The sequence below is a fragment of the Micropterus dolomieu genome, linkage group LG07 (assembly GCF_021292245.1).
Source record: "Micropterus dolomieu isolate WLL.071019.BEF.003 ecotype Adirondacks linkage group LG07, ASM2129224v1, whole genome shotgun sequence".
Taxonomy (NCBI): domain Eukaryota; kingdom Metazoa; phylum Chordata; class Actinopteri; order Centrarchiformes; family Centrarchidae; genus Micropterus; species Micropterus dolomieu.
Genome location: NC_060156.1, coordinates 15,991,319 through 16,018,282, shown reverse-complemented (window position 1 = coordinate 16,018,282; position 26,964 = coordinate 15,991,319). Strand labels below are relative to the sequence as shown.

The 26,964-nt window shown below is 40.6% G+C and overlaps 1 protein-coding gene, 1 long non-coding RNA gene and 1 pseudogene across 2 annotated transcripts in view; 1 reads left to right on the top strand and 2 right to left on the bottom strand.

Annotated features, from left to right (window-relative positions):
- LOC123974404 overlaps positions 1-1,337 on the top strand; it is a 4,979-nt gene extending 3,642 nt beyond the window's left edge. The window contains exon 3 of the long non-coding RNA XR_006825844.1: positions 1,121-1,337. This is a non-coding gene — a long non-coding RNA (uncharacterized LOC123974404). The remainder of the gene's footprint in view (positions 1-1,120) is intronic.
- Positions 1,338-5,821: 4,484 nt separating this feature from the next.
- On the bottom strand, positions 5,822-16,835 carry LOC123974403 (gap junction alpha-8 protein-like). The gene is given in 8 exon segments (XM_046055092.1): positions 5,822-7,416; positions 7,507-7,537; positions 7,661-7,787; positions 8,388-8,693; positions 9,158-9,241; positions 14,988-15,038; positions 15,041-15,060; positions 15,574-16,835. Coding segments are annotated over 8 exon segments (1,971 nt in total). The 5' UTR covers positions 16,824-16,835; the 3' UTR covers positions 5,822-7,314.
- Positions 16,836-23,401: 6,566 nt separating this feature from the next.
- Positions 23,402-26,037, bottom strand: LOC123974087 (annotated as a pseudogene).
- Between the last annotated feature and the right edge of the window lie 927 nt (positions 26,038-26,964).

Here is a 26,964-nt window from a genome sequence, read left to right as displayed (position 1 = left end):
TACAACCCAAAGAACACCATCCCCACCGTCAAGCATGGTGGTGGCAACATCATGCTTTGGGGGTGCTTTTCAGCCAAGGGGACGGGACAACTCCATCGTATTGAGGGGAGGATGGACGGGGCCATGTATCGTGGAATTCTGGACCAACATCTCCTTCCCTCAGTGAGAGAGCTGAAGATGGGTCGAGGATGGGTGTTTCAGCACGACAACGACCCTAAGCACACCGCCAAAGCAACAAAAGAGTGGCTGAAGAAGAAGCACATCAAGGTCTCCAGACCTGAATCCAATTGAAAATCTTTGGAGGGAGCTTAAAATTCGAGTTGCCAGGCGACAACCTCGGAACCTGAATGATTTGGAGGCTGTCTGCAGGGAGGAGTGGGCCAACATCCCTGCCGAAATGTGCACAAACCTTGTCACTAACTATAAAAACCGTTTGACATCTGTGCTGGCCAATAATGGCTTTTCTACAAAATATTAACATGCTGTTTGTCCAGGGGGTCAAATACTTGTTTTTCCTCATCAGATGGTCATCAATTTTAATAAATTCATATGATGCGATTTTCTGGAATTTTCTTTGGGATTCTGTCTTTCACTGTTAGAATATACATATTATTAAAATTATAGATCGTTGCATTCTTTGTAAGTGGGCAAACCTGCAAAATCAGCAAGGGGTCAAATACTTATTTCCCCCACTGTAAAATGAACAAATCCACACTGGCTTATCACTACAGTGTTCTGTGCTGTACTCACATAAGAATCCATTTTTACATAGTTATCAGGTACATGTGTACCTGTGTAGCCAATACATCCTGATAATTCTTCATTAATCAGTTCAGCAATGTATATTCACTGAAATCAAACATATCTACCGTCAATTTAGTGACAACTTTTATGTAGCCAAAAAAAACTTTATACCTTTTATTCAGTTCCTTCCAAGTATTCACTACATATATTATGAGTCTGGACAGACATGGATGTAAACAACAGTTTAACTGGTTGCTGGAGGCATACAACCGTGGGCAGCGGTAGATCTAGTTTCCTACAATGTTTACTTGTGATTAGTGTCTTGTTTAAATGTTTGTTCCAAAATGAATAAAATGTTTTCTATTGTCTGCCTTAGGAACCTGTTTGACAGCTGTGGAAGCAACAAGATCATAGTTGGACTGCAGGCAGTTATAGATTCGGCCCCTAACATGACTGGTTTAGTGAACAGATGCAGCAGTGCAGTTCCCATATATCCATTCCTGTCAGCTTTGCCTGGTTTTAAATGCTTCTCATTGTGGAAGTTTCTGTTTTACTGTTGTCAAATGGTGTTACAATACAAGAATAATAGCTGGTTTATTTGTCAACAAATCTATCAAGATCTGTTCAACAGAAGCAACAAACCAGGAATGAAGAGTGCAAACTATAAGGAAGCGTAAAAGAATTTGTATTCAAAGATTGTATTCAGACAATAGCAGATGATTATGTAACATGTTTACATGCACACAAAGATCAGTGGCCTGTACTATGAAGGGAGTTCAACCTACTCAGAGTTAACTCGGGGTTATCAGGCAAACTCAGGGTTGACAAACTCCGCCTACACTGGAATTAAACGGTACTACGATAGTGAATAAGATGTCGTTAGTTGAGTCGGTGTGAACCCAGTGTTAACTTAATTGGAGTTGGTGCGCGTTTGCATAAAAGGGGTGTGTTCGGCCGTGTAGGCAGAGATTTTTTGCAACGGCACATGCTCCGTATTTCCCCCAGAAGAATACATGTTGATTATGTGAGGAAATTAAGAGTTTAAAGACATGTTTACGGCTAAATCTAATATCGTTGCAGCCAACAAAGCCAGGGAGGCTTGTTGGCATCGCATTGATTAAATTTGTAGCCTAATTATCTTCACAGTGTTCTTATTGTAGTTCAAATCTCTATGATGTATTTTATGTGTAATATGAGTAAGATGTAAAGGTACAACTGCACATTGTAATAGAAAAAAAGGAGCCAGCGGAGAGGGATAACAATCCGAGACAAAATTTAATTTCCAAGATTAATCTACAAGTAAAAAACTTGAATATTCTATGACATTAAAGTCACACAATTAGACCACTTAAATGCTGCAGCATCACACACACGTCTGCCATGTAGGCCTGATATGCATGCAGTGGGAAATTATATTAGACTTCACAATCAGATTTAGCAGTGAGGAATTAGGTCAGTTTAACCCACAATCACTATATTATCATGCACCTTAGAGACTTTGCCGTGGATTGGGCGTATTTAGAAGAAAACACAATTTTTTGTGACATTAATTTCAGGGAATTTTCCGATTTTTGTTCTTGTAAATTTGACACTTTCATCTAGGATTTTTTTTCTGAGTTTATTAACCCCCACCCTGTCTCCGTATTTTTTGGACATATAAAATAGTCAATCTAAATATGTGAATACATAATTCAACTATAGCCTACAGATGGGCTACATCTAAGAAACTGTCCCTTTACTAATTAATTTAGACTTCCCTAAAATCACCCAGGCTGCAGGGCTTGCTGTATGAACATAATGCTGATGTGTTTCCTAATTTCAGCTGCAACTGCAGTGGAACATCATCATGTGGTATTAATATCCAACTTCTCATCATTAACACTGGGTAAAGATGTGGTGTGTAGACCACGTGCAGGGTAACCTCAAGTTAACCACGAACAAAACCTGCTCAGAGCAGTTTAGAGATGCAGCATAAATTGCCATGGCAACAGACCTCGGGTAACACCTATCCACATTTCGTAGTACGGGTGAATCAGGAAGTTACACCCGAAGTCACAAAGTTACTCCTGAAGTTACCTGGATAAGCCAGTTACCTCGCTTCGTAGCGCAGGCCACAGGTTGGTCCAAGAAAACATGTCAGGCAAAAACTGGTCAAAACGTTTAAACATGTGCTGTAGTAATGTAGTTTCCTAAAATCAGCATATACACGCAACAGGTTAGTAATTAAGTTTCTTCCCTTCCCTGTGTTGCTTAACCTCATAAGTGTATAAGTGATGTGAAAATGTGTTGTGTGTGTGTGTTATCAGAGAATTTGGACTTCCTTACAATGTCAGAATTGTACTTGTACTTGTTGACTCATAGATGCTTTTTAATTTCATTTTCCCTTTTAGTCAGACTTTAAACTTATCATGACCTTATCAGATTACTGCAGAAAACTGGCCGTAACTTGATTACCGAAGTGCATGTCAGCGCACTGATGGCCAAGAAATGATTCATGAGAAATTTGACTGGAAAACGTGAGAGTATGGAATGAAAACCTGAGAAGCTTGTGGTGGCGGAGGCTCATCACAGTGCACCTAAAAGGATGCATACAAATAGACAAAACATATAAATTATGAAACATATTCAGCAACACGTCACGTTTCTGTAAATACAGAAAACAAAATCAAAATTGCTGAAACAGAAATTTCCAAAACAAAGAGAAATGTGTGTCTTTCATTAAGTGTGTTAATTTAATTTTTTTTTTATTTTTATACATATATAAACACAGAGCTGGCAGACAAATCTTTGCTGCTGCCTGAAGAGCCTGCAAGATGATGCAAGTTAGCTTATACATTATTGCACTGTCATGCAAAATTTTACATTGATGATGATAATGTCACAGTTGAGAGGCTACAACAGAAGCCCCCAAATTAAATGTCACGATGGACTGTGAGCTGCTGAACTTCTGAAATCCTAAAACTTGAAATATTCTACTGCTGCTATCTTCGGCATCCTATCATATTAAGCCAAAAATGCCTAAAAGCCAAAAATGCCTAAAACTAAAAGTCAGAAGTCAAAAAAGAATGCTCTACTTAGAAATTCTTTCCACAGCAGTGTATGTGCTTAATTACTTGTCACATGTGGTTTCTTGTTTTAGTTGTCATGTCTTGAAATAACCATATCAGTAAAGTGTGAGGGCTTTTATTTGTCCAACATCAGTGTTTTGAGCTGTTCAATTAAGGTTAAACATGCTGAAGACAGACTGAACTCTAAAGTCAGCTAAAAATAGCATTTGATGACATGTTCAAGTTCAACAAATGAAGGTCAAAATGAAGTTCTACGTTACAAAAACAAAAAGGTATGTACTCTATTGTAAAAAGTTGCTTATGGTTACTTTACTGACTGATCTGAGAAAAAAGGTTCACAACAAGCTTAAGCATGTCTTAAGCATGAGACACCGTGGTAAACGTTATGCTGCCTGCAACATCATCCAGCATGACAGACCTCCACGGGCTGACCAGTGGTACCCTGACTGCTGTTAGGTACCAGGATAAAATCTTCAGAGGCATTGCCAGACCTTACGCTGGTGCAGTGGGCACTGGGTTCCTCCTGGTGCAGGACAATGCCCAGCCTCATGTGGCCAGAGTGTTTAGGCAGTTCATGATGCCATTAACTGGCCCTCACATTCCCCAGATCTGAATTTAACTGAGAACCTCTGGGTTATTATGTATTGGTGCATGTGACAAGGAGGAGGGTGGAGCTCTGTGATTTACCTGTTGTACGCGCTTTATTATCTACTGTAATCAGCTGGTCAGTTTGTTTTGGAGAAGAGACCAATTTCGGGTCCTTTCGGAAACCTCCTGACTGATGAAAACTTAAAACTGTAACTTGGACCCAGTATTAGCTTAAATCCATCAGCTGTTAACTGTAAACACACCGCAGGAGTACCTGCACATTGGCTGCTATTTCCAAGCTATAAATATAAAGCCAATGTACAACCTCAGGCAGACATCAGCGCAACTTGTGCTATCTAAGGCAAAAGGTAAAATAAAGACCACAGAACTTAATTTAGACCCTGGTCCCTGCAGTGGAAATGCGGCTAGTAGAGTCGCAACAGCTAGGTCACCAGCTGGCTTCTTTTCACCTTGGCAAAGCAAGTCAAGCCAATTTATTAAGATTGCACATTTCATAACTTAAAAACTCTAAATACTTTATACAGTATAAAAAAGTCACAAGAAGGGGAGCTGTTTAGCTCACCTGGTCACCTGGAGAGCGTGCTGCATCTACAAGGCTGAGTCCTTACTGTAGCAGCTTGGGTTTGAATCTGACCTTTGTCAGTGTGCCTGTCCTTTGATGCATGTCACACCCCCATCTCACTCTCCCTTGTTTCCTAGCACTATCCACTGTCCTGTCCATTAAAGCTGAGAAATTACCCCAAAAAATACTCCTTTCTCACATAAAAAGTAAATAGTCACTATATCACCCAGTTGTAGTTTGTATATAGTTGAAGAAATGCTTCCAAAGTAGTAAAAAACCCAGTGAGAGTTTGCAACATGAGGCTGCTCCTCAAAGTATTTTCAAGAACTAGCATTTTTTGATTTTGTTTCATAAAGGCAGCTATTTTACTTTCTGAAATCTTTTGTATTATGTATTTGGTAGTGTGCACTAATAAGTAGAGTAACTAACTAGTAACTGTTTTAGCTTTTTTGTCATGCACATTTCATTTTGTGTTTGCTTTATTATGCTGTAATATTTGATATTTTTTGTTTTAAATGTTTTTGGACTTCTGTATTCTAATTAAAGCTGGATAAACGTTAAAAATGCCTCAAGTATTTCTAAATATCCACAATACACATACCATACTTAAACTGCAGTTTTGGTTAGTTGAAGCTTTGGTAGAAAACACTGGAGAAACTAGCAAGAGACAGCTAATTTTATGAAAGTATCTAATCAAAAAATGGTCACCTCCTCCCTTCAAGCTTCCTCCAGAACACATTTTCATGCGCATTGAGTGCACGGGCAGAGTGCATGCAGGTAGACAGGCTGGTAGGCCGGCCGAATGAAATAATTGGCTTATTACAGATACCAGATTAAATTTTTTTGTTTATCAGAGCATTTGGTTTATTGATTGGTGTAAAAACAATTTCCACAAATATAAGACAAAGTCTGAAATAAATTGCCATTCCCAGTTTTAAACAGTGGCAGAAGAGTTTTGCCCTGGATCTCACACAGTATTTCAGTGATTCAGAATTGTCTTGCCCTAAAACATACTTTTTTATTGACTCAACAAACATACATCCACAAAGTTGAAGAACAGATCATAGCAGGAAATGGCAGCTGCCACAGGCCAGACCCTTGGAAACAAAATATCCTGTATCCTATCGCTTGGCTGTAAGTCTTGTGATTAGAGACATGTTTTTGATCACCACACTGCTGAATGTGTCACATTCAAGTCTCCCACTCCACAACCCATAACTCTCCCGAAACGCATACAAAAAATCTGAACCTGTTCTTTTAAGGGGCACTCCCTTTCAGTTTAAAAGGTTTAGTTTAAAAGTTAAAAAAATTGATTGTTGTCAAGGTTTTGGCTTGGTCTTAAGACTAAAAGCAGCCTCAAGTGGAATTTATTATAAAGAAACAAAAGATATGTTTACATTCAGTGTTACTCAGCATTGTGTTTATCTGTGAGGCCTAACAAATTGAATGCTTTTCCTTCCTCGTAAAACATTTGCAAAGCCATTTTTTTTTCTTCATTTTTAAAAATTTTGTTTACATCCATGTTTACTTGCTGGAAGTCTTATTCAATGGCACATTACTGCCACCAGCTGTCTATCAACAGAATATTGGAAACGAATGGCAGGAAATTTATTATGTTGCCCACGTGCATAAGACAAAAAAAACGCGGACCCAGAAGATCATTGCCTCGTAGCGCTACTAATGCTTCCACTCCACAATGTAATATTTTAAATTAAAAGCCTGGAGTCGTGTTGTTTGAAAGAAATGGGCGTTCAGGAGTCAGGGAGGGTCTAATAAAAGATATATTACTCATTAAATGACAGAAAATGTGGTTTTCCTGTGTGGGATGTGGTTAGTTTTATTTCATTTGTTCAGATATTTTTAATGTCAAGCATCTATGACATTTAACTTGTCTAACCACGAATGATTGACATCTACTTTCCATTGACCCATGCATGCATCTTTTCAAGCTGCTGACAGTGTGTAACTCTAACCCTAGCCAAAGAAAACGATCACCTGATTCTACACTTCCTCTCAGCTCTACAGAGCATTTTATTTATTATTATTATTATTTATTAATTATTTCCCAATTGTTTTCAATCTGTGACCTGCAATGCCCCTCTGACTATCCTTGTTTAAAGCTGTAGCAGACATCTGTTTTCAGCAACAACAAAAATATCTTTAAAAAGCATCTGTAAACTACCAGCTCGGCACCAAACACCACACACCAAAAATACTTCACTGCTACAGAAGGTGTTTACAATGTGTTTCTACTCCAGAAACATGGATTGTTGCCAACTTCCAGTACTCGCTTCCTTTTGGTATTTCCCTTTTAGATTGTTGCCCTTCATATCAGTGAGCCCTGGGTTTGTAATGGTAAGATTGATTGTAGCCAGGATGTTGAAGATTGTTCAGGCAGTTATCATAAATAACTTCAGTTGGCTCCTGCTGCTGCTGGAAAATTAAAATTTTATTACAGTCACTGCAGCTCTTTGCAAAACATATTCTACAAGAAATTAATTGAAATGACAAGCTTATATTTACCATATCTGCAGTGGGGGAATATTTGCTATTTCTGTAAAAGAGAGGTACATTTTGTTTATATTCTGGCAGTGTAATTTCATTAGCCATACATTTTATATGAACATATAACATGTTCATATCCATGTGTTAAAGAATGGAGGCAAATGCAACTTACTCTGCACGCTGTTTGTAGACTCTTCGCAGAACAATCACAGCAATTATTAAGATTAAGCAACTCACGCAGGGAACACCAATTACCACAGCAAACTGTATAATTTTTCGATGTTCAGCTTCCTCGCCCTCTAGTGGAAAACAAATTGTACAATTAAACTCGATATAAGTCTAATGTGCAGTTACGTTAAAGGTGGGGTATCCACTTGCTGTGTGGTTGTTTGCTCTGTATCAGGGTATTTGTCATGGTAATTGATTTCTCCAGAATATCATACGTCACATTTGAGCTCAAGGTCTTGTTTCATAAAGGAAGCCCAGGTTGTGCTCGCATGTCCTGTTGTCTCTCAAAATAACCAAAGCACTGACACTGTGTGGCATCATGCAGTTTTACTTCAATAGCCAAGCTCTAAATTTAAGAAGCTATTTGGTACACTAAAATTATAATTATTATAATATACAGTTCCCAGGTATGCAGTCAGTACCAGGGCTCTGTGTGTCTGTCCAGAGGATATGAGAGGATATATGTGAGCTTTAGCTGTGTTTGCTCTATTAATTATCCATTGTTTGCTCATGCATCTACTGTGCATCAACAGTATCATAGTAATTGTTGGCTCTGTTACCTTTAATTACACCACATTCAATCTGATCTTTCGCATTCGAACTTCTTTGCCTTTGCCACTGGGATAACTTATGTTTCATCTAATCTTACATTTTAGGACTGATGAACACACCTGTAATTATCAGCTCCCACTTCTCTTCCCAAAGTCCTGTCAGAGTGTTGGTCTCACAGGTGTAGTTTCCTGTGTGAGACTTCTGGACTCTCTCTATGACCAGTGCGTACAGTTGGCTCTCTGATAGAGACATGTTTATGCTCAGTTTGGAAGATGTATTACTGGTGTGTAAGGTGAAGTTTGGTCTGAAACTGAAGAGTAGATTCCCGTTCATTTTCCATGTCAGCTGACTGAGCGTACTAATTGATGTGTTCTTACAGTGCAGGGTCACTCTTCTGCCAACCAACTCAGAGATGGTGTTTCCTTCTGTGAGGGAAACAGATTTAAGATTACATTTTCAATCTAACCCTGTTGCCACAATGAACACTACACTACAGTTAATGCAGTAGCTTGGGTATATGTTTAACTCAATGCCACTCTCATATCATGTCTGTTAAATAGTAAACATTAAAAATAAACTGCAGCCAGTTAGTTTGGGTTACCACAAAGACTGCAAAAGAGAGAAAACTATCCTGGCTCTATCTGATGGTAACAAAATCCACCAACGCACGCTTCTTAAGATCACAAATGAACACCTTTATATATTGCTTATTTAATCAACAACCAAACTGTAAAAATGTCACTATGCAGTTGAAGTTCACCTTCACATGTACTATACAGACGTGAGTGGCATTGATCTTGTCATCTAACTCTCGACCAAAATGCTAATAAACGTATTTCCCAAAGCGTCAAACTATTCCTCTAGCTCATACTTATAGTCAAATTTTTACCTGCTGGTGAGAGAATCCAGAACATGTAGCATATCAGAGAAAAGGTCCTTTTGATGCCTGAATGTTTAGAAAAATCCTCCATCGCTTGATACTGAAATGATGTGTATGTGGGTATACAATGTGGTTAACAGAGTTTGCATGTTAAGAGGGTATTGGTAATGACATTTTGCCCAAATAACAAAGCCTCACTGAGATTACAATTGTTCCTGTCACAGACTCACTCACTAGATCCGAGTTGAACAAACAAGTGACTGTAAAATAATACATTTGACCGCTAACGAGAATCATAAGGAAGATCACATTCTTTCCCAACCCAAACACTGTGTCATAAATATAGTAACTCCACGTACTTACCGGTAGTGAGTATCTGCATCTGCTGTTATGTCTCCTTCGAAGTTCCTCAACTCTAAACTGCAACTTTGATTTAATGTTACTAAGGCAACAAAAAGGAGAAAATATATATATAAGGACAATTGACTCTTGATTTCCGTGTGTGACACTGTAGCTGATGCATGTGAAGTGATTAAACCTTCTTAGGCCCCCCACACACACCAGAAATGCTTACTATACAGGAAGTGAATGTTAAGATGACTTTTGTGGTCTGTAGCCATATAAGTACAGTGCTTTAATGTGTGTTTGAGAGAGACTTTGAGTTTGCAGCGCATGTTGTGAGCCTTTACTCAGACATTGTATTGCAGAAACTTAGCTGACCCTGTACTGTCCTATCCATATGACCTGCTGAGTGTGAGGGGCCTTAGATCACATTACGTGTTTTCATTTTCATGTTTGAAAACGCACAAAATAATCCACTGACACATCATTTTCACTGTGCTATGAAGTATAATCCTGATAGTGAATATAAAATGGGCCGCGCATCTTCGTACAGTTATAGTTGACAATGAAAATGCAAACTGAGGCTTTTGCATTTTTTTTTTGAGATATGTCAGCTCATATGATAATGAAATGGAAATGGCAGTTTGCATTTTCACTTAGATAATAGCAGCATTCTTACAATCTTGTGACACACAGTTTGTGACTTCACAAGTCACAGGGTTTTGAGTGGAGGACAGGATATAACCTGTGTTAAGTCAGATAGAGGTTTATGTTTACATTTTAGATTTTTGTTAAAACCTTATGCATATGCTAATTGAGACCAAAAAGAAAAGTTTGAGAATTGCATCATCTTTTTGCCACTGGAAATGTTATTGGCTCAGTCAGAGTCAGTCTGATTGTTTCACATTTACAGAGCCAGCGCACACACTGAACGGACAGCTAGCAGATCATGAGGAGATATTTGCTGAATTTGACAAAAAGACGTGTGTTTGATTAGAATTGCCTGCCACATATTTAAGCAGGCATAGGAAAAATGGTCAGACACAGAGTCTAAACAGAATCAGTACAGCTGTGTTTGGAGTCACAACATGGACAAGCGGACACACCCAATTACACAATAACCACACATAATTGTTGTGGGTGTTTTAAACCAATGTGTATGTACTTTAAACTCAGCACTCCTTGTTTTCCACAACCCTGTTTATGTTTAGCATGTTCATCTATTTCACATGAGTTTCAGAGTAGATAAAAGAAACACTGGCTGTACTCTGTCTGTTGCTATCGCAATATTCCTGCACTGGCACAGTTTTCTCAGTCGGAGCAGATTTCATTCTCATCATCTCTGGACCAATTGGTGGTCTCCATTCAGATTCATCTGCCACTAATGGGGCTCTCACACTGTCCTATTCAGCAGTAAAAGCGGGATGGTGGATAAGATACATACCAGGTTCAATTCCCCACAGTAACCCATCCACCAATGTGTCCCTGAGCAGGACACTTAACCCCTAGTTACTCCAGCGGCGTGCAGCCTCTGACATATATAGCAATTGTAAGTTGCTTTGCATCAGCTAAATTAATGAATGAAATGAAATAAAAGGGTGAGTGTGATTGAATCCACGGAATCTGTCTTCAACTAGCTGCAATCGAATAATATCAGCTGTTAGTCCACTTGCATCTGACACACATGGGGGTTAAGGTAAAATTCTCCCAAAAGTAAGATGGAATTGAGCATCAATTGGGAAAAAATGACAGTCAAGTTAAAGTATTAGTATCTTTATCAAGGAAACTAACCAAAGCTCCACCCTTTATCACAAGCATGTGTGCAAAACAGTTTCTGGCACGGATGTCATCATGGTCTAAATTTAGCTTTTTAGATGCAGTGACTCTAAAATTCCAAAACTTCATTGCATCTAAAAGGCCTCACATAACAGACCATAGATGGTGCTGTGATAGTGCTGTGAGTTTTGCAGAATGGGTTATTTTTAAAATGTTTCAATTTTTATTTTACTTTCACAATACCCAGAACTTGACTGGTCCTGTATGAAGTTCCTTTAACTCAAGAGATTAGATGTCACATTACAGCAAAGAATTAGGTTTGCTGTAACTTACATTTTGATTAAACATTAAATAAGCAAAGAGCTGCACTTGAGATGAAAGGACAGTGACAAATGGATTTACTTTTGTAACATGACCAGAAACAAAATTCTGATGGGATGTTATTGTTGCTGTATATAAAGTAGATAAGATAAACCCTTCCTTTGCCAGCTGCTACATTAAAGTGATATATGCATTACCATCCTGTAATGTTATATATATAAAATTCTGAAGTGGGCCATTATGAATAATGACTACTTTGACTTTTGGTACTTGATGTATGTTTTTATGCTAATTCTTTTGTACCTTTACTTAATTAAAAGTTTTAATACATTACTTTTCCTTGTGAAATTGCCACATTTACTTTAGGTCTGAGTACTTGTCCACCTCTGGTAGAAGTAATAAAGTACCATTCATTTGAAATACTCAAGTAAAGTAATATAAAGTTTCTATAAATAAGAGGTTTTTAATTTGGAGTGCTTCTGTAAATATTTATGAATGCTGAAATACTCTCCAAATTTCCAAATGTAAAGTAATACCAAACTGATCCAGCCATTAAAATAAATAGAAGCTTAGCTCTTACTTAGCCCTTTTGAAAATACCTTTTACAATACTGCCCCTTAGTGGCGATATATTCACAAGCAAGTCTCCCAATAGCAACATCTTTGGAGAACTAAAATCTAGTTGATTAGAATCCATGATGGCCGATACAAGTACAATTTTAAGGTGCTTGTACTTTACTTGAGTATTTCCATTTTCTGATACTTTATACGTGTACTTCTCCACATTTCATAGTGAAATATTGTACTCTCTACTCCACTACATTTATTTAATAATAATTCTTACTTTGCAGATTCAGATATAATAATACAAAATATAATCAACAAATAGATAGTATTATCATTTAAGACTTTTTTGATTCTTCTGTGTACATTTACAAGTTATCCAAAAGTACTAAGTAGTTAAGATAAACCTCACCGTTACCAGCTGCAACATTAAAGTTATTTACACTTTAATGCATCACTAAGTAAAATCCTGTAATATAATATAAATTTTTCTGCATATTGAGTTCTTTTAATTTTGGTTCCTTGTAACATAGTATTTCTAAACTGTGTTTTTGCTACTTTTATTTAGATCCGAGTTTTATGTAAAGTACATTTGCAAGCTTTACCTTCCAGAGACATTACCTTCTACTGATGTGGATAAATATGTGATATTATGAATACGAGTGCGTGCGTGAATGTGTGTGTGTAAAAAACCAAAAGTGTGTGTTGAATCAAATGCCACAGAGTTGTATGTAAATGCATAAATGAAAGTGTTTCTCCATACTACTACCACCACAGGTTTAGTCACAGGGTTTTAAGAGCCCTAATACAAAACATATCTGTCAGTCTGTTATCTAAACATACAACCGAACCTTAATGACATTTTTTACCTTGTGTAATAAAGTACAGTGCTAGTTTTGCTTCTTGTTTTGTGCGTGCGTGCGTGCGTGCGTGCGTGCGTGCGTGCGTGCGTTTTTTCAGAGACACACTGACACAACACTTCTTGACCACGTGTGACTTTTTATTGCGTTGCTTCACATTCCAAAAGAAGATACTGTCACACATCTATCAGCAAAGAAGACTACAAGTTAGTAAAAATTATTTTTTTTCTTTCTTTCCAAATATTAATCACGTCTTCTTACAAACATACAGGCCAATGCAACAGTCTCAGAATACAAAAAATCATACATTACCAGTTGTATCGATGTATACAAGTACCAGCATCATGCTTTTGACTGTAACACTGTTAAATGTTTAAATTCAACAACTTGGTGATTCATTGAAGGCTCTCTTTGATTCAGATTCCACAGCATTGGATTATGGGAGGCGACGGGATGGCTGGGGGTCACAAAGGGGTCAAAGCTGCCTTCTCTCTGAGTTTCTCTAGAGCCATTTGATCATACCCCCAAAAACAACGCTGTGAGGAGTCTGTGTGAATGTGCGTGCGTGTGTGTGTGAGTGCACACAAAGGCACATGTGGGTGCGTTCATGTATGCAAAAATGCCTCAATTTATGCCTCGATATCTTCCTAACATCATTCAATTATCATGTAGATACGTTAAATACTTGTTTTTTAACTATCTGAGTTGCATAATAAAGACATGTTTTTACGCGTGTGTTTGTGTGTGTGTGTGTGTGTGTGTTTCAGGGTTGCATACAGAAATTAAACTAAAATAAAAGAGGGGGGAAAAAGCAAATAAAACATCGAGTTCACATAGGTCCCAGAGCAATATAAGCACTTGCTACAATCTTACAACATTTGTGAATCTACATTTACAGATAGGGCACATGAAGTCATACAGTGGTAGATGTTTGAATAAACAATGCCAGAGAATGGGAGTGGAAGATTTATGATTAACCTAAGGCTTACTTTAAGGCTTAACACGCTTTGTGTTAAAGTAATTGCTAATAAAGAAATCTTTACTCAGATTGATGTACGATACCACAGCATGGGCATTTTCTCTTTAATCTAGTAGGTGTGTGGGATTAAATCAATATTGTAATCACAATGATAACTTGTGTGATTCCTCTAGACAGAGAAATAACTAAAAACAGCTTTTCTGCACATTATGTACATTATCAGACAGAGTTAGGGCATTATGTACAGCGTGAGTTGCCCCTAGGTGTTTGTTTCTCTCCGAGTTTGAAAGCATGCCATGGGTATTGTGTTGTTTTCTTGTGGAGAAAAGACCTAATGTGGTCGCAAAAAATCAGGTAGAGAGATTTTTTCACAGCCAGGTCAAGGATGCTTGTTTTCATTGATGAGCGCCGTTTCTTTTATTGTCTCGCCTCCAACAATACTTTGTGCTGATGGTGCATGATCTTTATCGCCCGGACGCCTGTTTGTACAGCACGAAAAGAGAGGATTTGGCCTGAGGTCGCTACTATAGTTCATTCTCTGATAAGGCAAAATGAGCCCCGCTCTCTTCCATGGACAACTGATATCACACTACACAGATCTACTTAAAAGGCTACAAAAACATAAGCAAATCTAAAATGAAGAGATGCAAAATCACATTGAAAAAGACATTCAACATGTGGTCTTTTTTTGTTGTTGTTTTTCCTCACTAACTCAGCTCTGGCTGTGCTACATGATATATAAACATGAAAAGGAGAGAAATGCTCTGAAATTGATGCACATCTCTCTTCACTTGAAAGAATCCTGTGTAAATGGATGCATAGATGAGGTGTTATGAGGGTTAAAGGCCTTGCACAGAGTCTAAACCTCTGAATGTGCAAAAAAAAAGGTATGCTCTTCTCAACCTGAAAATGGACTTTTCTTCTTCTGAAAGAGCTGTATACCTGTAAATGTACCGGCACTTCATCGTGTGTGTTTGTGTGTGCGAGAGCCCTCTCACCCGTGCCGTGTGCAGCCACATGCTGCATTTGCAGTATGTCGTTGTCTGAATGGGAATGAAAGTCGGTGCCTAACTACAGCGAAATTATTGATTTGCAGACACACAAGTATATTATAACTCTCCTTCCCCTATCTACTCAAATCCCATGTAAAAATGTCTAATCCTCCATTGTATATGATTAAAACTCTTTCAATAGAAAAAGATGTTTCTGAAAATTGAACATGGATTTTCATCAAGTAAAAACATTTCCCCCCTGCATGTGTCCTTTCCACATTTTATTTAAATACAAGAACACGCTTAATAAAAAACCTACTCCTCCCCTCTTTAACCTCTACTTTTTATATTTCATTTTTTTTTATCACAAACACGCAGATTTTTTGTCACTTATAGAATTATTGCCTGTGTCTTAAAGGTTTTAATCTATCCCTGTTATTTGTTTTTCATCCATTGGTTTTTGACCTGCCTGTTCAAGAGTATGCATTGTCTTGAGCTAGGTGTGTGTGTGCTCTCTCTTATGTTGAACATTTGGTGTGTGCAGGTGTACATGTGTTCTCTCTCACAGGTTCATACAGTGAGATCGTCTGACCTGGCCCTGCTGCTGGCTTTGCTCAGTCGGCTCAGCGGTCTGGTGTCTTCTATCGTATCCGTGGCCTCCATCCCTGCCTCTGATGGAGTTACCCCCTCCCCGTTCACCGCCTCCTCTACCTCCACATCCTCATCCACAACCTCCTCCACCCTCTCGGCTTCCGCCTCCGCCGGCTGCACCTCCTCGGGCTCCTCCTCATGTAATGTCACCCCCCCTGTCTCAGTGGTTTGGGCGTAGGAGGGCAGAGTCTCATCATACACCTTAGAGATGTCCTCCATGGGCAGCATGGGCTCCTCCACTTTCTCCTCCAGCCCCTGGAAGGGTGGGGTCCCTCTGCCAGCCTCCATGCCCACCTCAGCCAGCGGGTAGAGGTGAGTCATGGGGGGAGCTTTCTCCTCCTCCAGCAGCCTGTAACCTTTCACTCTCTGCAGGGAGGGCACAGCCAGGGGGGGCAGGCTCTTCCCTTGCAGCGGCAGGGGGGCCGAGCCCTCACCCTGGGCTGGGGCCGGGGCTGGCTTCCGAAAGACAAAGCGAATCTTCTTCAGGCCTAGGTGACTGATCTCCACAAAGTTGAGGAAGAGTGAGACACAGGCCACAGCCAACATGAAGATGATGAAGACGGTCTTCTCCGTGGGGCGAGACACAAAGCAGTCCACCGTGTTGGGGCAGGGCCATCGGCTGCATTTGTACAGGGGCAGGATGCGGAAGCCGTACAGGAAGTACTGGCCCACAACGAAGCCCACCTCAAACAGTGTCTTGAAAATGATGTGGCAGATGTAGGTCCTCAGCAGGGTGCCCTCCAGCCTGAACTTCTTGCTTCCCTTTGTGCTGGTCTCCTTAGTGGTGCGGACACTTCCCTGGTCAGGTGCCAGAGGGAGACGCTCCTCACTCAGCTCCTGCTGTCGGCTAAGTTCTGCCTCCTCGCGCTCCTTGCGTTTCTCCTCCATGTGGACATGGTGCACAGCGTGACCCACGTACACCAGAGAAGGTGTGGACACAAAGATGATCTGCAGCACCCACAGGCGGATGTGGGAGATGGGGAAGGCCTCGTCGTAGCACACGTTCTCACATCCGGGCTGCTGTGTGTTGCAGACATAGTCAGACTGCTCATCGCCCCACACGAACTCCGCCGCCGTGCCCAGGATGAGGATACGGAAGATGAAGAGCACCGTGAGCCACACCCGGCCGATCACCGTAGAGTGCTCGTTAACTTCCTCTAAAATATTACCCAGAAAGCTCCAGTCACCCATGATCGGTCCGTAGCACTGCAGAATGAAGGGTGGGGTAGAAGGGGACACAGAGGGTGCAGACAGACAGAGAGGGTGGGGTAGGCAGGACAGACAGGGGGAGGGGAATAGAGAGTGCCAAAAGTAAGAAATGTAAAAGAGAAAAACTCCAACTGATCAAAAATCACACCTAAGCTGTAATACATGCTACCACACATGATTCTATTAAAAAACTTGAAGAATTTGAAACTTCTGAGAGTCTGTTCTATTCTCATTACAATTAGATAAAAAACAATATGAGTCGAATATTCAATTAAAACTTTTAGCAAAGTATTGATTTTTCCGGTTAGAAGGCTGCTTGTTCTCAATGTAAACACAATTAACTATGTAACATTAACAGTGGTGCAAACCAAAAAATCTCCATCTCTTTAAAAAAATTCCACACAATAATTCCCGTGTAAAAATCAATAAAGTGAGATCAATAAGTAACAAATAGTTCGATTTTCTATAAGGTATGATATAGGTTAAATGTAATCAAATGGGCAACTTGCCACAGCTGCGGCTCCGGCAAAGTTGAGTCCTGTCCCGTTCTCTTGGCACCCGGCAGGGAAAAGTGAACTTTTTTCTGCCCTCTTTCCCACCTAAAGCCCCGTCCTTGTCGCCCCACTGAGCAGATGTGAATGAATCGGCTCTGATGGTTGGTTTTTAGTTTGCTGCAATATTTAAGCTTGGAGCCAGACGGCCTTTATTTGCCGGGCGACGTGTGGTGACGCAGGAGACAATAGGATCAACAGAGCCAGAGCGGGGATGTATGGGAGCAGGCCTCAGGCTCCCACACCAACATGGACACTGTACAGCCAGGGCACCAAGTCCACAGCAGAGCAGTTCAGCTCCATGCATGCAATTTCCTCACACATATATACTGTATGTAGAAGCACAAATGCAGTAGATGAAACAACAGCAGCTTATGTGCCTCCAGCTGTACTGCCATGCTGAACATTGGAGCAGAAAGGCAGGTCAGTGACAAACTATCAGCTCAGGCAGGGATAAAGGAGAGTTTATGTTCTCAAGCATTAACACTGGACATTGTTGCTATTCAGTGCAGGCAGCAGGAGGTTAATTTCAACTATGTTTAAAGGTTTAAATAAGGTAAATGCTCTCATGTTGGTTCTTTTTCATTTTATTTAAGTAATAAATTAAGTTTTATTACTGTGACATGCATACAGTTTTGCACAGGCTTTACAAAACAACACAGATTCATATAAGCCAGATCCAGAATGTCATGCATTCATTTTCAAACATTACTACAAAAAAGTCACACAAAAAAACCCATCTCTAACAAAAACATTTACTGAATAAAAGTGGGGAAATCAGAGTAAATACTAATAAAATAGTCCATCTCGCCTTCTTGTCCAGACCCTTAAGACAAAGTTAACAAATTTAAGCACATGAAAATGAAACAACAATGACATCAGAAAATGTCGTTTTCGCGTGTGTTGAGAAATTTCAGGCTAAATTTTCATTCCTTAGAGTATGCGCAGTACAGAAGGAAATGGGACTCACTCTCCACTTGTCCCAAAATGCACAGCTCACATAGTCTGTTTTCCTCATGAATAATTTTAAATCTACAAACCTCAATAGCCAAAGGAAGACTTGCATAACATTAGGTGAGATTTAACGTACAGTATGATTCAGGCCCTAACTTTTGTTTAATTTTGTTTTGGTTTTTTTCCATATGAAAATATTATTTATATATTTTGTTTGTATGTGCTTATTTGTGCATTTTGTTATTGTGATTTTTCACTGATAAATGCTTTCCAAAGCAATGCAGTTAGGGTCGCTGTTATCAAATGTGTTTTAACGTAGTAGATAACTGAGTGTCTTGATCCTTGATTTTCAGCAAAGGGTCGTTGTTATCAAATGTGTTTTTACGTAGTTGATAACTGAGTCCACCTCTGTGTGTGCATTTGTGTATCATCATGTGTCCCTTAGCTGGAATGTGAAGAATGTGAACCACTGAATGAAAGGACACGCTGAAATATCTATTAGGGAGGTTAGTTAAACTTTTGCGGCTCAGGGGAGAAAAACATTCAGCGGCAGTCTTTGATCTTTGAATCACTCGACAGATGTTTGAACAGGGGAAATGCTACTGCAGAGCTCAAAGAGGATTGTTTCCACTGTCTAAATATTTTGAATTCGTATTATGAAATATCCTCCAGATCTGCACTAATTCAATCAATAACTTAATAAGCCTCTCTCCTCTGATTTCTGACAGCCGGAGCTCCATGATGTGTCACACCAGCATGTTTGACCTGACATTTAAATATATAGTTTAAATACATAGTTTTTTGTGTGTAAAGATATGGAAACACACAAACACAGCAATATTATTCATATGCACAGTGATGATTATGTAGTACTCCATTTTCAGGGGATTACAATTACAATTGATTGACTAACTATCCTAATATAATCAATGTATATATACAATATAAAAAGTATTAATTTAAACAAAATATTTATTTAAAGAATATTACAATGAAAATTTCAATAAGTTGTTTTAGTAAGATTTTAAAGTTGCATTAAACAATTGCTTGTGTTTTATGTTTGTACCTCTGGAACTTCAATTTTACTTAATGACTTAAAGTTTTTCAAATTGTAATTTATTGTATTTAGTTTTCTGTATGTTTAATTTTAAAAAGAATAACTATACTTTAAATAACTTTTTTAAATCTTTAAATGGGCAAATATACATGTAAGTTACAAAAAATGTCAAAATTAAGCTTCCAGATCTTGTAGTGCACCTGTTCAACAATATAACTGAAAACAAACCACTACTGAAAATACATCAGACAGATGTTTGAGTTTTGGAGGTTAACAGGTTCTTCCTTCATATAATTACTGGTTGTTGTGGATTGTTCGTTAAACTGTGAAAATAGGACTGAAAACTTTCTGCTCAGTCACATTTTTAAGTTAATGTTGTTGATAGCTTTAACATGAAGACAGGGGCTTTAAAAATGTTCGTATGTTTTTATATGGGTCGATCAGCCTCTCTGCAAATGGGGAACGGGATGTTGATACTTACATTAGAATACGACATAGTGTTGACATGCAGAACCTTGTGATTGTGACAATCTAAGACCTGCTGTATGTCAACAATGTGATTTCTTTGTGCTAACATTTAATTCTTAGATTATAAGCCACTCTTGGACTTTTGGAAAAGTTTATTTGAAGAAAGCTTTTATTTGTCTGTTATCCAAACTGTTGAAAACTTGTTCTCCCGGTAAACCACTGATGCATCAAATTAAAGGAAGGAACAAAACAATTACATGGCAGTCTGGAACAGACAGTTTGCTTACACATACACAACTCATTTCCCTTTGCACAAACTAATTTCCAGGTTCCACGATTGTTTCATATCCTCAGGACCAAATCAAAAAGTTTGAACTATTATAAGTTTGAAGTCTGAACATATTTATGTCTGAACTTTTATTAAAAATGTAAAATTGTGCTAAGTATCATGTTCTTATTCAGAATTTTTGTTTAGTCTGAATGGAAAACTTGGGACATGATGTCAGCTCTCTTTCCAGAGACAGAAATTGAACTATTTTATTATTTGCTGCATATTCAGGCAGTATGATCCGCTGCATCTGTGTGATTAATTATAGTCTTTAAAGGAATAATTAAACAACAGAAAAAAATACATTTTTAAATGTATTGATACAAAGGGTAATCATTTTTTCAGTATAATTTAACTTCTCAGATGGACAATGGAGGTGACCTCAAACTACAGGCCACGGGTAACATATATCAGTGGTCAAATTCAACAATCATTGAATAGAATAGAAGTCATCACTCCTTTTGTGGATATGTCTGCCCATCTTATTACAGCCCACCCTCGCTGTCTCTCAACCAATAGTGTTCTTTTTTGTAGGTGACATCACTGTCCTGGTGAACTAGAAAGTCCACCTCTTGATGTCTGCTCTCTGTTCTGTTGGTTAGTGGCGGATTTGGCCTCCAGCTTTTCACCAATAGATGATGTAATCTAAGAGCAAAAACCAGTGTGAGGCACTATCTTGCCGTGTTAAATGTTCCCAAATCATTTGCTACAGTTTTTCTCTGAATGACATGGCGTCCAGGAACGTCAGTGTGTGTGTTAGCTTATTGGATAGCTAGAACTAGTCTTCATATATCCAGGAGCAGTGATACCTTCTCACTTAAAAATGTCCCCAACAAAAAACCCAAATACTCGCTCCCATCGACCCATGGGATGGCACATGGACCCAGCCTGTTGATTCGGAGGATAGAAGCCATGTTCAGAACTCTGTGGAGGCATCAGGGTGTATCCACTGAGCTGGGGGACCAGGGGACTCCCTTTAAAGAGTTGTGTGTTGGTATAGTGGACGCTTGCATGCTAAGCCCCACGGTGGGCCCGTGAATGGCACTGGGATTTCACACAAAGACATGATGTCATGATGCAGGGTGCGGACTCTATTGAGCATGTGCAGTGAGGCATGAGGCCAGATTAGACCTTCGAAGCAGGGCACCAACTGGCCCTTAATCAGAATGCTAACACGCTAACAAACATATCGTACGGCGATCTGCCTACGGCGCGATGGTGCCACGCGCTTCCTGCTCGCAGGGCCTTTGAAAGACAGGAAGTAACTTAAGTCTTACTTTTGTAAAGACCTTGTCAATTTGATACAATGTAAGACATGGATTTCATATAACAATATGCATTATATGATCCTGACACATGTTGGCAGGGGGTTGGTTTGATTTGGCCTCCTGGTTACCTCTCACACAATGAACATCACTGCCACTCCCTGAGGGAAAACATTTTTCAGGACAAATTTGTTTTTTTACTGATGTGCCTTATAACAGACCGTGATACTGATCTATGATGAAGGTTATAGATAGTTACTGATAGTTTAAGGGTTCGGAATTCAATCCTCTGCAGTGGAGCTTCTGGTTTGGCCACATCAAGGGATCATGTCCTTGTTGCAGCACATGGTTGGTCTGCCTCCCTCCATCTGCACTCCTCTCAGGACAGTGGAAGTTATTAACAACAAGGACTGCAGCACAGGGGGGGAGCTGGCTGTTCCAAACTGCAAGCAGACGTTATTTATGCAGCAACCTTTGAAACAGAAGTTGAAACATGCTTTACAGGAAGAACAAGAGGATAAAGGGGGATATAAAAGAGACAGAGAAGACGATATATAAAATCAAGCTGACTTAAGTGAACAATCCACAAAATAACAATGTATAAAATCAAGAGAAAGCTACCGAAAACATATACATTTTAACACATTTTGGCTTAAACTTTGGCTTCTCTGAGACTTTGCAGGAGGCTTTTCCAGAGTAGGAGGAAGAACAACAGAAAAAGGTATGATCACCTTTAGCTTTCAGGTAAGCAAAAAGACAACAAGCCCTAAATTATTAACAAATAACTGAGGATATTAACTATCATAAGATAATAACTTGTGCATACAACATATATTGTGCAGACAAGTCCATAACTTCTGTGAACATGACATGAAATTATAGTTTCTTGAGTGCATACAATAAAAAAACCTACAGAAAACAATCACCCAACTCTGCAATTCCTCTCTCTTCACAGCAGAGCTTCTTCAGCTCATTATTTTCTTTTTTTGGCCTGCAGCTTCATTGTTTTGTTGACTTTCTCATCATTGTCATTTCCAGCTGCACAAAGCTAAAAAGCTGTAAAATCCCACTGTTCACCACCTGCCTAGCACAAAATGTCAGACAGAAACAGTGGAGAATTTAGCATCAAGATATTGGTGGAGACCAAAACAGAAAAGGTGAGTAAATATTGGACTTACTACCATCAGGTGGAAAGAAATAGAACTCAAAATTAGTTTTGTTTTTTTCATGGCATTTGTTATAATAAATATCTAATAAAAACAATAAAAATGTATAGTAATGCCAGTATTATTATTTGGTGTAAGGCACTACTCCAGCTACTGTACAATCTTATACAATTCTGCAGTACTGTCAAGGGTGTGGTGTGAAAGGCCTAGAGGTTTTTTGCTGTCAGCTAAAAATGCTGAGGTCATAAGATCTGTCTTCATGCATTACACACTTTCAACTTGATCTGAATAATCTATTGAAGCTGATAGGGGGCATCCTTTACTCAGTAGAGGACTTATAACCAGCAGATTTTAGCCTGTACACTAAGGCGAAGGAAGTTCAGACTCTTCAAGCAATTATTTTGAGCCCTTTCAAAATGAGAGTTAATATTAGTTAGTTGTGAGGATGAAAAGACTGAGATTACTGAAGTCAGAGTGATTCCTCGCCTTTCAATAAAGTTTGTATTTACTCTTATCCTCTAGGCAGGGGGCAGAGCTGAAAGAAGTCACAATGTACACACTGTCAGCTGCAACTGAATGAATGCCAGCACAGCATTTCAAACTACAACTTTATTTTTGCTCTGGTATTTTAAAACTAATAAAGGATATGTGAACAGGTAAAAAAGATACTTAAATTAGCGGAAATTACAATTAATAAATGTTAAAACATCAAATACTAGTTTATCACACATCTCTCGATGCAAACACTCAGACACATCATCAGTGTTGGAGTCATTGGGTTTTTCGGGTCTTGCAACAGACACCCTCATCCAGACAACCCGACCGAGGTTGATCAGACCTCGGCCTGTGTCCGAGTGGCATTCTACTGGCCCCACTTGTCACCCCTTTTCAGCCAGAGCCATCTGGATGCTCTCTCCGCCACCTCTACATTGTTTTTAATGGCTCTCCTTCTCCGTGCTTCTGTAATGCCCAGGGTTCCGTAGGCCTTACTGCCCACCTCCACTGGCATACACCTGGTCCTCCACCCATTCCTGTGGCAGTCCTCCACCAGCGCCTGCTACTTGGCACTCTTCCTCTCTTGTGCCTCCTCTATCCTCTCCTCCCAGGGCACAGTCAGCTCCAGTAAGAAGAGCTGTCATGTGGCCTCACAGACCAAGATGATGTCAGGTCTCAACGTTGACTCTGCGATATGTGGTGGAATTCTTAGCTGCCTCTCCAGGTCAACAGTCATCACCCAGTCAACCAACAGAGCAGCTCTTAAGTTTCCTTGGCCGCTCTCCCCCCTTCACAAACACTATCGTCCTAGCCGCTTTGTTAGCATTTCTGCAGTCGTTAATCCCTTTGTGGATTGCCTCTGCAATGGACTTGGTCATGTCTCCAGCGAAAGCGCCCCCCACCTACTGCTTTTTGACAACTTCTCAGGATGTGTTCAAGGGACCCCGTCTTGGAGCAAAGGGGGCATGCAGGTGTTTCTACTTTGCCCCAAATGAACAGGTTGGATGGACTGGGGAGGACATCGTAGACCCCCTGAATCAAGAACTTAATCCTTTGCGGATTCCATCTCCAGATGTCCTGCCAGGTGACATTCCGCTCCATATCCTGTTCCCACTTCATGCAGGCACCCTGCTTTCTCATTGCTACTTTTCTGACTGATCCCTCCACTGAAGCGCGCACCTCTTTCTGCACCAACATCTGCCTCTCCTTCCCGCTTGCCGCTTGCATGTGTTCTCGTGAAGCCTGAGCTTATTGCTGTTCCCATACAGCCCAATGCTGCTCAGGCTGCATAGTAAGCCCAGCCATTTGCGAAGATAGTTGCTCACATTTTCGCTCAAAGCCCTCCACAGCTGCCATGGGGACTTCATAGATTAGCAATGGTCACAGGTTTCTCTGTGACGGACTGGATCTGTTCCTTTTTCGAGTTGAAGCGGAACTTGTCAGTGACCTTCCCCCTTTTTAGAACCAAGGACCGTGACTTAGCGGGTTTAAAACTCATGCATGCCCATGCCATGAGCTTCTCTAAGCCCTGGAGGATCCATCTGGCTCCTGGTATTTTTCTGTGGTCACAGTGAAGTCATCCATGAAGGCTCTAATGGAAGGTTGCCTCACTCCCGACTTGCTTAATGGACCCCGGCACTCTACTTCTGCTGACTTGACTAGCATGTTCATTGCTAGTGCAAAAAGTGTGACCGAGATGGTACATCCAATAATAATCCCCACTTCTAGCTGGTGCCAGTCAGATGTCAGCTGGCCTGAGGATACCCTCAAGCTGAACTTATTGTAGTAGTCTAGGATGAGGTCTTTCACCTTCTGGGGTACATCGTGTCTTTCCAGAGCAACCTCAACCAGCTTGTCAGGTATTGACCCATAGGCGTTGGTAAGGTCTAACCATAACAAAACAAGGTTCCTTCTGCCCTCTCTTGCCTCCCTGATGAGCTGAGTCACAACGCCTGTGTGTTCCAGGCATCCAGGGACCCCGGTATACCTCCCTTTTGCACTGATGTGTCGATGTAGTTGTTACTCAGGAGCAAGTTTGATAGCCTCCAGGCCATCACACTAAAGAAGATCTTGCTCTCTACACTGAGTAAGGAGATCATTCGAAATTGGTCAATGTTCTCCGATCTCTTCTCTTTCGGTATATATACCCCTTCAGCGTATCACCATGACTGGGCAATCTTTCCTCTCCTGCAGATCATCTTCATGGCCCTCCAAAGCCGATGACGTAGCTTTGGGCAGTTTTTATATACCTTATAGGGCACTCCACTTGGACCTGGTGCTGAACTAGATCTCGCCCTCCTCACTACTTCATCCACTTAACTCAAGCAGGGCTCCTTCTGATCAAAGTCTGCTGTTGGTTCTGGTGGAGTTACCATCCCGCTAAATGGGCCCAATGGTTGGTCTCTCCTGGGGTCGCTATAGGTACACTTGAGGTGATCATTTATGGCATCTCTGGAGCAGGTCAAGCGGCCAGTCCTCTTCTGGCCAAGGAGCTGCTTGGTCAGCTTAAATGGGTTGGCCAGGAATGCTGCTCTCTTTCTTGCCCTCTCTCTCCGTCGCCTTCTGTGGCCCTCCGCTCTCCGCAAAGTCAGAAGCTCCTTCCTGAGGAGTGCACAAATATCTGCTAGGCCAGCTTTCTGAACTTCTCCAGCCGCCCTGTACTGCTTCCTCAGAGACTTAAGCTCTGCCCTAAGACACTGAATTCTTCTTGCCCGATGGTTTAGAGTGTAGGCCGCTGGTGCGGGCTTGTCTGCCACTGTCCCAAATCGCTCTGCTGCAATGCTAACTATGATGGTAGTCATGGTTTTCAAGCGGCGGTCCACATCCCCCTTAGCAGTCCCTTCCTAAATCTGGTCTACATCCTCCTCAAACTGCTGCTACTCAGCTTTCTTTGAGGATTGGGGCCACTGGATCCTTTGTTGGGCCACTGGAACAGGTGTGTTTGCAGCAAGCTGGGTCTGTGCATTACAGGCTGCCGGTGGTGCTCGGAAGCTCTCTGCGCTGCTGGCCAAAGTGGAGGCCAGGACAGTGTTGGCAGCAGGTGTGGGCATCACTAGGAGGCTCTGGGCACTGTGGTTTGTCTCCGGGCCTGGCTTCTCCTGCGTCTCACCAGAAGTCACTTCTTTGCGTTGTGTCGTCCCTTTCACTGTCAAACACCTCATCCTGGCCTGGTGTATCTTCAAGCCCCTATTGTTTTTACAAGCTATTGTCCTGTGTCATTAACCATTTGGCTGTCCAATTGGGGTGCTCATCCTCCCCCCCTCTTGGGCACCCCTGGGGGTATTCTCTAGAGTCTCGTGCCGTGGCAAGCAAACCAACAGAGCAGCTCTTAAGTTTCCTTGGCCGCTCTCCCCCCTTCACAAACACTATCGTCCTAGCCGCTTTGTTAGCATTACTGCAGTCGTTAATCCTTTTGTGGATTGCCTCTGCAATGGACTTGAGGACCCGGTCATGTCTCCAGTGATAGCGCCCCCCACCAACTGCTTTTTGACAACTGCTCAGGATGTGTTCAAGGGACCCCGTCTTGGAGCAAAGGGGGCATGCAGGTGTTTCTACTTTACCCCAAATGAACAAGTTGGATGGACTGGGGAGGACATCATAGACCCCCTGAATCAAGAACTTAATCCTTTGCGGATTCCATCTCCAGATGTCCTGCCAGGTGACATTCCGCTCCATAGCCTGTTCCCACTTCATCCAGGCACCCTGCTTTCTCATTGCTACTGTTCTGGCTATATTATGTTATAGTATTTGCTGTTAAATTAGTATACTTTAGATTTATAAAAATGTTTTAAACTTGCTTTTCTGCCAAGAGTTACATGAGAAGTTGATACTACTCTCGT